Source organism: Pseudophryne corroboree, chromosome 1, assembly GCF_028390025.1.
Source record: "Pseudophryne corroboree isolate aPseCor3 chromosome 1, aPseCor3.hap2, whole genome shotgun sequence".
Taxonomy (NCBI): Eukaryota; Metazoa; Chordata; class Amphibia; order Anura; family Myobatrachidae; genus Pseudophryne; species Pseudophryne corroboree.
The window spans coordinates 1,047,782,024-1,047,798,999 of NC_086444.1; the positions used below are offsets into that span (position 1 = coordinate 1,047,782,024).

A 16,976-nucleotide genomic window follows, 5' to 3' on the forward strand; every position below is an offset into this window, starting at 1 on the left:
ATTCACCAGTGTTGTACTTAATGTTGATGTATGATATTGCTAACAGGGTGTGTCTATATTAACGCACCACATCATTTGATGATTTCTTTTTATTACAGTTACATTGTATATAACAGTGGATGATATAGCTTACTATTAAGAGCAATTGCTCTCGAGTTACTCAATCATAGTCACATAATCCATTGTGTTTACCTGTCAGTAATAAAACAGTTATTTGCTGAAAATATTGATTTTTAAGGGTTCCAGCCACAGTTACACACTGTTATTTGATATAGCTACTGATAATAAAGATAATATACAATCACTGTAACTATTCAATGCCACTATATGAGTGATCAGATTGGCTACTATACCATACTTACCGTAACACAGTAATCCTTTAGGAACACATTGGATATTTGCGCAGATACTGAACCTATGGATTGATCATAATCCCACAGATCAATTATAACAGAACATTTAGATCCGTAAGTGTGTCTTACTGTACTAATCAAGTAGAATAATATAATACATGACACAGGTAGCGAGCCTTTGGTTTTAAGAAATTCACTTTATTTTGTTATTTCACTCACAGTATTTGTTGTACTGTATTGTCAAAATGTCATCTTTTTGGAACAATCTTAATGAACTTATTAAAAGTTAGATTTTAAAATTATTCAATGTGCGCCAACAAAGAGACATTCTTTGCTCTCCTTTTTCTTCTGTATGATATTATTGTCTCAGGGTGCACCCCCAAATATCCAGTAAACACTGATTGTCTTATTGAAGGATATTGATTGGGGACGTCTTCTGCAAGTTAACGTTGTCAAAGCTGGTGCAGAGCATATCCCATTCTCCCCATCCCTTTTATGCCCTTTATTTTTTTACAAATGTAACAATTTCTCGGTCTTTTCTTACCACCAGGGTTTTGGGGTTTAGGCTGATGAGACTCTGGTGTAAGAGCCTGTATACTTTCTATCCTCAGCCTCTCCTCCTGCAGTTCTCTACGCCTAGCAATATTCTTATGGTGTTCAATTGCGCACTGTCTATGACAAGCTACTGTGGCCCCTCTCCAATCAGGCAAAAAATGTTTGTACCCTGTCCCTTACTGTCTGAGTCCGTCCATTAATACAGAAACAGCTACCTCCCTGTAATTTGCATCGTTCCCTGTATCTGATACCCCCATGTATCTATCTATTATTTGCAGGTCCTGATGGAAGTATTCATATGTCATTTCATTTTCCCTCTGTTTTATGGAGAAGAATTTTCTCCATTTAACAGTTGTGGGGAAATACAACTCTAGTTGTATGTTAATTTGCTCTAAGTTCTCGTGATTGTGTTTTGTCAGTCATAAGACTATCCAACTCTAATCTACAATCAGTGATACATTTTTGGGTGTCAATATTAGGAGGTAGGCACACTTTCAAAAATATCCGCCAGTGTTTGTCGGTTCATACGCATTACCCAGATCTCTGAAAAATTTCTGACATCTGGCTAAATGCTTCCGAGGGTCGGGGAATTCTGAAATGATTGATCGCAGCTCATCTCTGGGTCACGGGCAATACATTGCATTATTCCTGGTAAGGATTATTCCCTGACTATCGGTTCCCCCATTGGGGGTTACTATTTCCAAGACGGGGGAATCCTACCATTCCGTTCCTAATCTGTTTACTGTGAGGTGTTGTTGTCTCTGTGCAATGAACTGTCTCACACTTACCGGTAGCTGTGACCTCACCAGTTCTTTCATTGGGGAACATTGTTACTGCTCTACCTGGTTGGGCAGGCCCCACCTGAGTTTCCTGCAGCAAGGTGACTGCTTGGAGGAGAGCTGCGATTTGGCTGTATATATTTGTTATTAAAAAAAAGATATAGATTCAATATATATATTACAAAGTACAGTATAACTATAGTTACAACTCATACAGTAAGCAGTTAAAACACAGTTACATACAATTACAGTTACAGGCCAGCGATACAATTACCATTCCCTCCAATGCATCTTATGTCACTCTCTCTCTGTAAATAAATACAGGAACTGATCTGCCAGCAAGTCCATCATCCTCTTGTGACCTATAACCTTGAAAAGACTTCAAAAACAGGATACATCTTGCAAAAAAAAATAATTAGGGTTAATACATTGTTTTTACATACTACTATATTTTACGGATATACCATTGACTGTAGCCATCTTCTCCCCCGCAATATACGGTAGTGGTGGTGGTGCGGTCGCCATTATTTTCCCGCTAGGTTTGGAACCTGCTGCGCGAGCTAATTCTCTTTGTACATCCCCCTCCTGTTGCCATAAATTTAAAAAATCTGTATGTCTAATCCTTTGTTTTCTGGATTTAAGAAGACATATTTTACTGCCTACATTCTGCAGTGCCTCTGGTTCAAAGCCGCCCACCCTAGGGAATGGTACCCTATCCTTGTTAGTCATACATACCCACTCATTGCATAAAACTTCTGTGTGTGATCCATATTTTTCACACATGATAAACCTTGCTGAGCCTTTTGGCCACAATTCTGCCTGAACCCTGTCTAAACGTCTCTTACTTGAGCAACTGGCTCCCATATTTGTGAGTCTTTTCCAATAACTTTAAAAAATTCCCACAAACACCAAAATACTCAATATAAGTAAACGGTGGAAGTATACCCGAGCGCCTTCCACTCGCTCTCGACCACGCTGTCCAGTACAACGATACACTGTTGGTAGCGGATCGCAATGTACCCAACTTAGTGCTCCTATCAGACCTTACACCGTAATTTCTTTCGGTGGAGGTTCTGTTTGGAATATTTTCCTGAGAGAGGCAGCGAAAAATTCCTTTTCGGTATCTTTCCACTGGAATTGTTTGTAGGGTGAAAAACAGAGAAATAGATAACTATCCTTCACCCTTTCCAGTGAAGCCCACCAAGTAGATTTCCCGACGTTGTCAAAGAAAAACCCCTTTTTGTCTATTCAATCACGTCTGCGTATGCTCTTCCACAGCGCATATGACACAATGGTATCACGTTGTGCTGTGCAGAACACACGGACATGCGATGCAATAGCACAGCCTATAGATACTAGTTATCTATATGCCCCACAATTGCTGTAGACCACCTTAGCCTAGACCACTCCAGACCACTTTAGACCACTTCAGTTGTATGGGATACCACTTCAGACCACTTCAGTTCCTAATAACGCAGGGTAGCGAACCCTACGCCAACAGGCCTCTACTAACCCAGTGTTACCACTTCAGACCACTTCAGTTCTTGGGTTCAGTATCCACTCACTCCTGCATTCGCTCACTCAAATACACTTTATTTTTCTGTACAGAAAATTTGGATGCATTCAAGTTGGCAGCTTTACCCCCAGAGGCAATTAAAAAAAATTATTTATACTAAATTTTGTTTTTATATTAAATTTCTTTAGAAACCGGGTAGTTTGGTGCTATTGTAGCGTGGCTACTGTCCCGCCTTTAAACTAAACGAACTATTGTGTAATTCGTACTTAGTGACCGTACTTCTTACGCAATTTGCGTAAACACGCTACTGTGCATGTCTCTTACGCCGCGTGTGCAGTTCCCTACTTTGTTCATGACACGTGTACAAAACCGTACGTCCGCAATAGCACAAATCATGCAATTCTATAAATGTGAGCAATACCAACTATAATTGCTCACTTAACACAACACACATTCTTTCTGTATAAATCCTATTACGACTGGGCCAGACCTGCGTTTTGTGTCTTTTACATTTACTTCCTTAAACATTTATTATTATTATTTTTTTTGTCTTAACTATATAGCAACAAATGTATTCTGTTTCATACAGATCTATATGAATCTAGCAATGATCAATAATTTAAATGATATGATTCAGATTGGATAGCCATCTTGCAGAACATACATTGATATAAACACACACATAATTATAATATTATATATATGTACCATTCACTGGTCTCCTATGGGACTCATTCACCCATTCAGTGCTTCTAATTTGCATATCAATACTATGTGCTTTTGGCTGCCTGTAAAGGTGGTTTTTCACTGCTAGGAAAAAGCAGTTACACAGGTTAATTTGCATTTCAATGGCTATTTTATAGCAAGCAGAGTTAACTAAATCCTAGAGGTAAAAGAAAAAAAAAACTTTGTTTATATCTGTGTGTAATTCTTTCATCAAGTATTCATCTCACTATTAACTTTTCATTAGGCTCTATTGAAACTATTTGTAATTGACTATGGCATGGGTTAAATAAATGCATTGGTAACTCATAAATCGTGTTTCATGTGACCAAGGAAAGCTGATTATTCTGAGCAGACTGAAAATCAGCCATTTAGAATGACCTTTCCAAAATGGCCGCTGCTCCTCCCCCTTCCACATCCATGAGGGTTACACAAAATGGTGGACAGGCCATGTGTTTAGTCCAAAATGGAGGACAGACCATGCGGCTTCCTTTGTCACAAAGAAATCACACATCATACAAGCACCAGAAGTTATTTTAGGCCTGAGTTAAAAATAAAAACTATATCAAGGCTATGCAGCAACTTTTAAATGTACTTTTAAACCTACTTAACAGATAAACAATCCAATCTGAAATAAAACACAATATGACTTATTTGAACCTTGTTTTGCAACAATAAAAATACATTTTAGCATCTTACTTATGAGAAACGCATTGTCCCTTGAATTTCATATCAGCGGCTTACTGATACCACAACAATACATTAACGTGGATGTCATTTTCATCAGCTTATCAATGCGTCCATTGGAGCCGGTCAATTACAGCCGCGTTTGTAATGTACAGTGCATCATTAAGAACGTGATATCCCGTGAGAGCCCCCAATTGATAATGCTGATTATCTTACAGGAATGAAAGCTATACCTTAAATACTCTTTACCATGGAGCCGCTGCAGCCGCTGTACTTAATACACACTCTACGTACTTTGTACGCTATTAGCGTACAAAGTCCCGTGCTGTGTACGGACTTAGCGTACAAACGCCGCGCTGATGGTACAAAGTACACACAGCGCGTACACAGCCAATGAACACACTTTAAACCTTATACAGCAATGTGATGCGTTACTAATACACTTTAAACCTTATGCAGCAATGCAGTGTGATGTTATTACACTTTAAACCTTATGCAGCAATGCAGTGTGATACTATTACACTTTAAACCTTATGCAGCAATGCAGTGTGATGCTATTACACGTTAAACCTTATGCAGTGAAAGAAAGACACGACACCAGTCTGTGGCTAAACCACTGGGTTCCGACACCACAGCGTATTATTGCTGAAAGGGTGTTACAATATAAACAATACAATATAACAGAATAATGGCTACAGTCAATGTTACATACGTGAGTGGATTCGCTTGGAGTGGATTCGCTTGCGCTACCCGGTCCGGTCCTCCGTCATCTGATAGATAACGTTGTGAGTCTTGTGTCTGACCAGGCCTGCAGCAGGCTGTCTTTATACAATTCTTCCAAAAAGCAATACAATAGATACTGTAATCTCTTTGTCCATTGGACACAGGGATGCACATTTACAGTACAGGAGAGGTCATAGGTTGGTTTGAATAGGTAGGCGATGTCTTTCCCAACTGCTCCTGTGGGTGGTCTCCTCTGGATTCCCGCCGCATACATACTGTACAGTAAATACAGTTTATATCTATATTCTGCTCCTGCACATAACTATCCGCAGGAACATGCGATCTTTCTCAAACCAACACCGGAATGTTACCCTTAAAATACCCTTCAGCTGGATACTAAACACCACCTTATAACCTTGTTCTGTCCCCTGCTATTCTGTAAAGGTGAATCTCTTTGTTCTGAAACCATTTAAACTGCTGTTACTTTCTGATGTGGTGCAGGGAAACTGTGTACATTGTGCACTATTTGGATTAAATATGTAATATGTTTTGATAGCCTTCCATGCGTCCACAAACTCTACCGTAAATACTCATACCATGCGCTAATACGCAGGACCGCGGGAGCGACCCTGCGCTAATACGCAGGACCGCGGGAGCGACCATACGCAAATTGCGAATATGCGCACGCACAGCAGAGAAAGTACGCGCACGGAGGCCATCTGTGCGTAGTTTGTACGTGATGTGTGTACTGCAATATTTTTCAACTTTGACAATACGTAGTGCTGTGTGGGCATGGTGCTGTGACCAGCCCCATTAATGTACATGTAGTGCTGTGTGGACATGGTGCTGTGACCAGCCGCATTAATGTACATGTAGTGCTGTGTGGACATGGTGCTGTGACCACCCCCCATTAATGTACATGTAGTGCCGTGTGGGCATGGTGCTGTGACCAGCCGCATTAATGTACATGTAGTGCTGTGTGGACATGGTGGTGTGACCACCCCCATTAATGTACATTAGTGCTGTGACCACCCCCCATTAATGTACATGTGCTGTGTGGACATGGTGTTGTGACCAGCCGCATTAATGTACATGTAGTGCTGTGTGGACATGGTGCTGTGACCACCCCCACTAATGTACATTAGTGCTGTGACCACCCCACATTAATGTACATGTAGTGCTGTGTGGACATGGTGCTGTGACCACCCCCCATTAATGTACATGTAGTGCTGTGTGGACATGGTGCTGTGACCACCCCCATTAATGTACATTAGTGCAGTGACCACCCCCCATTAATGTACATGTAGTGCTGTGTGGACATGGTGCTGTGACCAGCCTAATATTCAGCATTATTTTCCCTGCTGCTACATCTCTTGGCATTCTGCGACTAGCTGCTTACTCCCTTCAGTCCTCTTTCCCACGTGCTTTTCAGTCTTGTTCTTGTTAAATGACTTCAGTTTAATCTTCTTGGACTGAACGAGATCATCAGACGGATTACAAAGCCAAAAATCTGTAATCCTTCCGATTTCCACGTGCGCATTTATGACACATGGCTATAGAGAGCAAACACTAAACTTCTAACTTTGTCCCTGCCTGAATACTGATGTGTCAAACAGAACATTCACAAAAGGTGCATTTACAATGGGCACAATATTGCTTACATTCAGCAGTTCTGAAATGTTTGTCATTTAAAAAATATAATTTGTATACTAACTTGTTTAAGAGTTTTAGTGACATAATTTTCTGGTTTTGTTGCCAAAGCTTAAAGAAACAACTCATTGCTCATTACTGGTCGGTCTGTCCTCGTGCTCTTAATAAACTTGTCTGGTGTGGAATAATGTGTCCCTGTCACCTCCACACAACTGTACATTAATCCCAGATCTGAATAGACAATGTATGTTTTGTTTAAGGCTCCTGAGACTACACCGGGGGGTATATTTACTAAATGTCGATTTTTATGTATTTTAATTGATTTCAGATCGCTTGAAATCAGTCTAAATCGATTGTTGGGTTTTCAGGGCTAAAACACACATTTACTAATATTTTAAAAAATGATATAAAATCTATGATCTAATACACATGCACTGTTAGGGGTCCATGAAGACGAGGTGTGAGAAACACAGTTGTACACTTTTCATGTTGACTGCAGAGGCAAAGGGACAAAACTGTCTCTTCATGAACGCAATCGACCAGTGTTTACATACAGCGCAGGCAGAGAGGTGAACTTCTACATTTATAAGTCAGTCCTATTCTGAGTCGGATGCAACTAAACCAAACCTGTCTTTCCGCGAAATAGGGCGTTTCAAGGTGTGAACTGGGTGGTGACACAACCATCCTGACTTGTGGGCATGGGTTTAGTAACAAATACCTACAATCAAAATCCCAACAACAATTGACCGACGGTCAAAATCCCAGCAAGGTCAAAATACCGACACTTAAAATGTCGACAGGTTGAAGTCGATACAAGTTTTTCCATGTTTTTTTGTTTTGTTTGTCGACATAGGTCAATATGGACATCGTATGAGTGTACCGCGTCCCTTCGGCACACTATTATATTCCACCTGCAGGTCCACTGGGATGGTAAAGTATGAACAAGTCGATTTCAAAGAAAGAAATCATGTAAAACTCATGTTTCCTTTTTGATCTGTCAACAATTTAAATGTCGGTATTTTGACAATGTCGCTATTGTGACCTTGTCGGTATTTTGACCGCCGGTCAATGGGTGACGGTATTTTGACCGTCAGGATTTTGATTGCAGGTAAATTGACTGCATCCCATGGGCATGTATCAAGTACTCAGTGTGATTCTATGTTGCGTCCGTACGGGGAATGGATGCCTGTTACTGACGGATCTCTTGCATTGATGATGGCTACACCAGCCAACGTAAAGGTCAATGAGCGGCAAGGGTTTTCGTTTGCACACGCACAGTCTCCCGCATTTAGGTGAATAGATACTAGCATTAGCATAAAGCCGCTGCCCGCACCTGCGATTCAGAGTCCACCCATAGTTTTATTCTGTTATTCTCTAGAATTGTGTTTGTGCTCATAGATAGTTGTACATTATAATAATGCTGTAACTCCAGCTGTACTATTGATAATTGATCTGCCACAAGTACTATACATGTACAAAGCATACATGCCACTGCTGTAGAATCCACATTAGAGCCTGCTGGCATATAGCCCACAGGGTTCATCCTGTCCTCTCCATTAATTAGTGCTGGAAACTGGACATTCTCAGTGGTGTAAAAACATGAAGAAAAAAATCTAACAAAAACTTTTGCCAAATTAATTCTGTTTTTATTTGATGTGGGTTCTGTAATGCAGCCAGAAGGAAGAGGTTCCTTAAACCACCACCAAACCGTATTTGATCACTTGTGCAGAATCTAATGCAGAAGAACCCCCGAAAAATATATATTTTATATTTTAAAAATTTAGTTTTAGTAAATTTCTTAATAACTAAGGTTCCTTATTTAAAGGCGAAAGGTCCCTTTTCCTAAAACCGCTCGTGACTTAGTGTTATTTCTTTTTCAAATAGATCATCTTGTGGCCTGTGAAGTGATTTCTATTGTTTAGTGTGGTCCTGAATCTTCCAAAGTTCTATGCGACTGGGCTGAATTAAAGTAAAATAAAACTTTGTGCTCTCTATCTGCTTATATTTAAAAAGGAAATGTAAATACTAAATTCACATAATGTGATTCCAAGTAATCTTCACAATGGACACAAAAAATGGCCTAATCCAGGGGTGGGGAACATTTGGCCCTCCAGCTGTTATTGAACTACACATACCAGCATGCCTTGCTACAGTTTTGCTATTTGGCCGTGCTAATACTGTTGCAGGGCATGCTGGGATGTGTAGTTCAACAACAGCTGTAGGGCCGAAGGTTCCCCATCCCTGCCCTAATCTATGAGTGAGATGTCTGGAAAACTTCAAAGTGCCAAATGAATAGCAACTTCTTCTAAGCTAGTAAAATACTTTGTTACTATTATGTTTTTTGTAACTAATATGTTCAAAATCCAAATAAAAACAAATTAGAAAAATAAAAAAGCGCTATTAAAATAACCATATCATAGTACTGTTTAAAATACAAATTCATATAAAGAGTTATTGCACTCGCATGGATAACAAATAAAAAGATGTCTAATAATTTTCTTCTTATGATTCAGTGGGCAGATGGATAGGCTTTCATTTATTATGACCTCCAACCACTTCAACGCGTTTCATGAGGAGATCCTCACTTCTTCAGGAAGCACTTTGGAATTTTATATTTATTTATTTTTTTACACAGTTCTTCATGAGTTTGGCAACAGTTTGTCCATTGTGAAGATTGCTTGGAATCTCATTATTTGAAGCACATTTCTCACCATTTTTTAGGTGAGTTTAAATTTAGTATTCACTTTTGTTTATAGATGTTAGCACACAAACTGTACCATGTTTTATTTCTTTTTATATTTCAGTTAGTCGCAAAGAAATTTAAAAGACTCTAGATTAAATTGAATAGGGATAACTTAATATACTGTACTACATGCTGATATTTTTAAAGAGAGGTATAATACGACAAGTTAGATGTGTTTTTTTTTTTAATTGCAAGCATATATGATAAGTTGTTAGTTATTTATAATTCGCTAATTTATTTTTAATTTTTTTTACCCTGTGAAATTCCCAGTAATAGGTAACACGTTAATCTGACCATGTTTTCCATACTAAAGCCCTTTCTCTTCAGGAAAAATTATAGAATATTAATTTTGAAAATAGAGTCCCAGTATTTATTGTTTTTTTTTTTTTGTGTGTGTGTCTTCTGATTAAAGAGGAAATTTCACTAGATGGTCTAATGTATTTTATGTATCTGTGTAATTACAGTGGGTATGACTTTGGCTATCTAATAAAGATACTGACTAATTCAAACTTGCCCGAGGTTGAGTTGGACTTCTTTGAAATTCTTCGTCTGTTTTTCCCAGTAATATATGATGTCAAATATCTTATGAAAAGCTGCAAAAATTTAAAGGTATGTATAATGTAATTTTTTCAGAGCCACCACTTTAATATATTTTCCTAGTCCTGCCCAGTTAACCCATAATGGGACTATACTAAATATCCTACCCTTACATACAGATTGCCAGTTGTGGCCCTCACATCACTCTTCACCATTCGAAGGTGAACTAATACTCACTAAATGTCCTCTGGGTGGTGAGGCTGGAATTCCAAAACAGGTCTGAAAATGAAAAACATCACCTGAGTGAACGACTCTTTCACCACTTAAAATAGAATTTGTATGTGTACCGGACTTCCTGGATAAACAACGTGTTTCAGAGATTTTCACGGAGTTGTTTGAATTTTAAAAATCTTAGCTCCACCTACTTGTCTGTTGTAGTTGTGTTTTTTTGTTCTCCTGAAACGTCCAGATTTACTAGTGACTGTAAAAGGATGAAGTAAAGCAAGTGCAAACAAACAGTGCAATTTTATCAATGTGTTCACAATCCGCAGCATATATATTGCCTGTAATGATAAATCCTCAACCATGCGCTTACTCTGCAGTGCACAAACCTGTGTTCAGTATAGCAATCTTTTGCTGCTGGTCTCCCCATCCCCTCCTGGCACCAGTCAAAGAATAGTAAATTGGATCCAGTACAAGACTCCACCCCGAGCTGAATTAGGTGTATAGTGAGTCTGCATGGCTGGCTTCTTGCTGCAGAATGCGTCACATTATTTTATAACGTTAATAGATGGAATTTCACTAGGGGTCTGCATCTGTGTTTGTGCTTTCTTTGAAGCAAATCTCTCTTGTCAGGGTGGATTGCAAGAAGTAGCTGAACAGCTGGAGTTGGAGCGGATAGGACCACAGCATCAAGCAGGCTCTGATTCTTTACTGACAGGAATGGCGTTCTTCAAGATGAGAGAAGTAAGTTATTAGCCAATGAGCAAATTTAGAGAGTTAAACGTGTTGGGTGACAAGATATCAAGATCCAAAGTGGGCCTAACAGGCTGTCAAAGAGCTAGCCCCTTCAGAGGGAAGACAGCAAGTGTTATTAACATCCATCCCACAATTGTCAAGATGTCTGTGTATATGTGAGACTAAGTTTTTAATGTTATTTTATCGGGGGGGAGGGGGGTTTAAAATAAAATTTTGTATCAAAAAGAAATTTATTAGCTATATTTGGGTGAACGCAGGTTGAAAAGGTCTCATAGTAGGACGGACCGGAGGAATAAAAACTCCACCCTTAACACCTCACAACAGTCTATGTAAAGACTAGAATACTTAAAGACTGGCCAAGTTGCAAATGGACGGCAGCACAGGTTCTACAACATGACAGACAGACACCAGCAAAGTGGTTCAGCGGCAGAAGAACAACTGTCCACAGGACGCAGGAGAAGCTGACACACCACATGATCCCAGTAATGGTGGCCATAAGAACACGTCATTGGGAAAGTCTTGGCCAGCAGAGCCCTGCCGTTGTAGAAAAACAAGACAGCTATTTCACTGCACCTATGTCACCATACACATCGGCAGTCAGGCAGCAGAAGAACCCAGGCACCAGCTTCCTCAGTGCAAACCAAGCTAAGGGTTTCTTTGTAGATTGGGCCTGGATTCAAACACATTCAATAACATCCAAAGAAATGCTCCCTCCCAATAAGACCAAAGGCAACATTAAGACTCCCTATGGAAAACTCTGCCCAAGAGAGTACACAATAGGGATTCTTAATGTTGCCTTTGGTCTCCGAGTATACCACCAGATGGTACCCAGAGGAATCCTATTGATTTTATTTAGTACACATGGATGTAATGATATAATCAGCACAGAAGTTATCACAAGCAAAAGCTATTGGCATGATTCGCTTACAGACAATATTTACCCCCAGTGATACAGCCCTCATGTTTACTCTTGTTGGCAAGTCCTAATCTAGTAGACCTAGGGGTAAATTTACTAAGATGGGAGTTCTATTTAAGATGGGATGTTGCCCATAGCAACAAATTAGATTCTACTTCTCATTTATCTAGCAACTTGTAGAAGATTATACCTGGAATCTAATTGGTTGCTGTGGGCAACATACCATCTTAAATAGAACTCCCATCTTAGTAAATTTACCACCTAGAATCCAGCAGGGTCGTCTTAGTTGCGATTGACTTACTGCAGAGAGCTTGTTGCAGAGAAAATGAAGGTGGGAAGAGTAACAGCCATAAATAGCCATGAGTTGTACAGTCTTGTAGAATGACTATATCAATAAATACATTGATTCAAATAGGTATGCAGATGTAGGTAAGCCATACTTGGTGCGGTGTGGAATTTCTAAAGTTTTTGTTATTTTGGTGATATTGCTCCTTTAGAGGCATGTGGGAACTTTATAACCAAATGTTTATGGATCAATATTTCTCTCCTGCTGATGTTTCTGTGTGGCAAAGCATCCACAGTTTTGGCTCTTTCTAACTTGCTGTATTCTGTTCCTTCTTCCAGATGTTCTTTGAAGATCACATAGACGATGCTAAATATTGTGGCCATTTATACGGCCTTGGATCTGGGTCATCCTATGTTCAAAACGGCACAGGGAATGCCTATGAAGAGGAAGCCAACAAGCAGTCTTGAAGACCTAGAAAGGACAACTACTGTAGCACTTTTTTTATTGTCAAGTTCAGTCAGTTACTACATGTTTTATCTCCAGTCATATTACTTGGGCATCGACTCATCCAAGTCTCAAACCATTTTTTTGCCTTGCTGTACCAATATGGAATCACTTAGCCCTGAAACAGATTGGTGTCTTATCTATGGTAGATCTCCTCTATGCCAAGTATCAAGCCCAACTTTTGCCTATTTTGTCATTTTAAATAATTGGGTCTTGAGAGATAATTAGTTTTGTAGCTCTGCAAAAGTAGTCACCAGCTCCATTCCTCTTGAGACAACAATTTGATGCCACCTATTTGTTGGCATTGGTTTCAGATAATCAACTTTTTGTATCTTGATACCTTTCACTATTTCTTTCTTTGGGCCTTAAAGAGCAAAGCCACACATTGTTTGGAGGGCAATTTGATTCTTTTCATGATTAACTGCTATAAGATGTGTGTGTACAGTGCCACTAAGACAATAGCACGTTCTAAACCTCTACACACTGACACATAAAGAATGTCTCCTGTGAGGATGACCGCTGGGCTTTGGGTTGCTGACTACCTAAGGCAAAAAGTTAAACCCCATCCAATTTATTATTTTTTGCACCCTAATGAATTTACACCCGCAACTTTTTATTCCTATTTCAATGTTTACTCATTCAGTCACCCTTTTTTATTTTTATGATATTATATTTATTAGGTGCTTGATTTTTTTCTATACTAGTTTGTTGAGAAAACAAGGCCTCAAGCAAAAAAAAAAAAAAAGTATGCAAAAATAAAATACAATACAATCTTAAAGCTCAACAAATCAAAAATCTCTGCTGCATTGGATGAGAAAATGGCAAATACAACTTGCTTTTGTATTTGCCACAGAAGTTAAATTATTTGTTGTAACAACAAAAAAGGAAGTTTAAGCTTAAGGACGGGCATTTTCCAGCATGTAATATATCATGATGTGATTCCATCAAACGTCTCCCATCCTTAAGGTATTTGAACAATATTGTAGCTCTTGTTGATGCGGTTACTTTTGACATTATATATTTTTATATTGTCAGTAAAGATCCAGAAGTATGGTTTTGTGGGTGTTAATGGCTAATAAGCTTTTCTCTGAAAAATGAAATGTGTGTATTTTTAGTCATACACCTCTGTAAAGTGTGAGGAAATCTGTCATTCTGACCTATTTACCTTTATACTTTGTAATATCATGATTTTCTTTTCTTCAGATAAGTTACAATGGTGTAACGGTGTGATCCTTTTTAATGCATAAAAGACAATGTTTGCAAACAAAGGATATTTGTTTTTAGAGCTTTTGTAAATAAAGGCTTAAAAGGTTTTGGTGTTTTGTGAGTCTTTTTTTTTCACCAAGAACAGCAAATACTGTATATAGCAGCATTAGGCAGCAGCTCAATGGTTTTCAAGCTTCACAAGTGTCCTTTAATAGGGACGGAACGCACTACGGTGGCCAATCCCGTGGTATCGGGATCGAGAAATAGCAAATCCCGGGATTGACCATGTGTCCACCCCACACACATAACTTAACATACGACGGGGGCGTGGGACACATTCTTCGGGCTTGGTGACAGCGGACGTCTGACTGCGCAGCGTACCTGTGACTGCACGTCATGCTGCGCAGGGGGAGCTGGAAGGAGGGAACCGGGCAGCGTCTGAGCGTCCTGAGAATGCTCAACGCTGCCCGGCTTTAAAAACACAAAGGGCCGCATGATCCCTCAATCCCAGACTGATTTTGGCCTAAATCCCGGGATCCCGCCAGTCCCGAGATTGGCCACCCTAGAGCGCACATCACCTATATGAAGAAAAAGCAGGTTGCATAATAAGCTCAGCACAGCACCATGTTGATCACACAGCCCAAACATTAAGCTTAACCCATGGCTAGGTCATCCAGCTATGTGGGACCTCACCATGCTGGCATGACTAGGACATGATTCTGTGCAGGAGAACTGCATATCAACCATTTGTGGTCAGACCCATCACTAATTTAATTATTTCAAGTTACTCAAACTCTAAAACTTGAATTACTAGTGTGATGCCTTGTGGTTGGTTTGTGCTGGCCCAGGGAGTCCAGCGCTCTGCACTTTAACCTTAGGAATATTAGGAACCCACCAGATGAGGTTACCTGGTTGCAGTAGGTGGGCCTATACTTTTGGCCAAAATTATACCAAGAACCTCAGTTTAACTCCATGTTAAATTGCAGAGTTTGTTATAATTGTTTTAATTTTTTCTCTGTATAATTAAGATGCACAGACAAAAGCCACTGACAAAAGCTGCTGTATTTGCGTAGCAGCCACACAGTTGGATTGATTTTCTAAGCTGAAATAGAAAAATGGCGTACTGGAGATGGATGAGTGGTGTCGAAGTAAAAAAAAAATTACATAAAAAGAACATACAAACCACACACATATGAGTCGCTATACTTGCAAATACGCGCAGCGAGCACAGCAATATATGGTAACACACGCATTTACACGGACATGCCACAGAGATGGATTCAACACTTATTTCATACAGTACATAATTATAATAATATCAAACGTCAGACATCATGATGATTTAAAATTATATAATGAAGTAATGTCATGTATGTGTATTATTTGAACGAAACCAGATACACCTGTCATATTTGGTATTAAAGCAAGCAGATTAATGTGTAGATTCATTTGATACTTGTTATTAAGTTGTAGGACATTGCAACAAATAGTTATGATTAAATGTATAAAAGCTAAAATCACTTTTATTAGAACAATAGATATTCCAAACAGGTAGTGGACAGGAAGCTCAGGCCAGCCCCTTTGGACGTCCCCAAGGCTGAACCTGATTAGCATATACAAAGAGACTAGTGACTCATCATGAATGAGTAAGTTCCCTCCCCAAAAACTAGATAACATATTGCTGATCACACAGGAGGTCAGTTGCTGTTTGGTCTGAGACGATGATGGAGTTATTGCCAGATCAGTTCCTGTATTTATTTGCTGAGAGAGAGATTAAGAGGATGCATTGAAATATATGGTAATTGTATCGCTGGCCTGTAACTGTATGTAACTGTATGTATTAACTGCTTACTGTATGAGTTGTAACTATAGGTATACTGTACATTGTAATATATTGAATCCATAGCCTTTTAATAACAAATATATACATCAATGAGCTTTGGAACTCAGATAATGTGTGGGTGTATTGTTTTCTCTTATGGGATGCATTGTTTTGCGATGTACAGCGCACTTTTATCGTATATGGTAATAAGATGCGCCTGGCGTCTGCAGTATATATTAGAGTGGGCATTTTAAATATTTGTGAGAAAGCAATTTGGCATTCACAGTGGAGACTAGCACTGGGAACTAGAGTGTAGATTCTGACACACATGAAATTCCAGGGATTTTGAGTTTAAGAATCCTACAATTCCTGCCTGTTGTCACCAGAGTGAAGAATCATTGAGAAGCAGAGGCTGCCTGACAACTTATGCACCGAAGCCAGATGGGAGGGGATGTCCCCCTCCCCCATTGGACCCCTGAGACCAACAAATAGCTTTCAACCCAAAACTGCTGCGATCCGCCATGAGGAAAATGTGCTGGACCACGCATATGGCAGTGACCCCTCTTAAGAGTGTACTGGGGCACCAAAGGAAAGTTTGTTTTATTTTAGGAAGTTTAAATGGAACTTCCTCAAAACGGCAGGGGCATGGATATTAACTGCACATCCCAGGCACATTCTTCTGGCTTATCTCCTTTCTGGTCAACCAAAAAAATTAAGTTTTCCTCTAGAATCTTGGAATCAAGGATTGATCTTGAACTCACTCCCATGTTGGGTGCTGATCCCTGGTTGAGAAACAGAGTTCCATCTGATTGTTGCTAAAGCTTTGGAGACCAGCTTGACTGATGGTCACAAGGCACTGGTAAGGAAATACTAGATGCAGGAGAGCTGGAGACAGATGACTGGATGATGGTGAGGCACGAGGCATTGTTCGAGAGAACCTACACTATGTAGACAAAAGTGATTGGACACCCCATCCCCCCCCCCACGCAGACATGTTT

At 39.6% G+C, this 16,976-nt stretch overlaps 1 protein-coding gene across 2 annotated transcripts in view; it reads left to right on the forward strand.

Moving 5' to 3' along the window:
• Positions 1-14,263, forward strand: part of CNOT7 (CCR4-NOT transcription complex subunit 7) — an 80,135-nt gene extending 65,872 nt beyond the window's left edge. For both annotated transcript variants that reach the window (XM_063920846.1, XM_063920847.1), the window contains 3 exons: positions 10,194-10,338; positions 11,122-11,232; positions 12,785-14,263. In XM_063920846.1, the coding sequence (XP_063776916.1) occupies positions 10,194-10,338; positions 11,122-11,232; positions 12,785-12,913 (385 nt within the window). In that variant the 3' untranslated portion in view covers positions 12,914-14,263. The remainder of the gene's footprint in view (positions 1-10,193; positions 10,339-11,121; positions 11,233-12,784) is intronic.
• Positions 14,264-16,976: the final 2,713 nt, after the last annotated feature.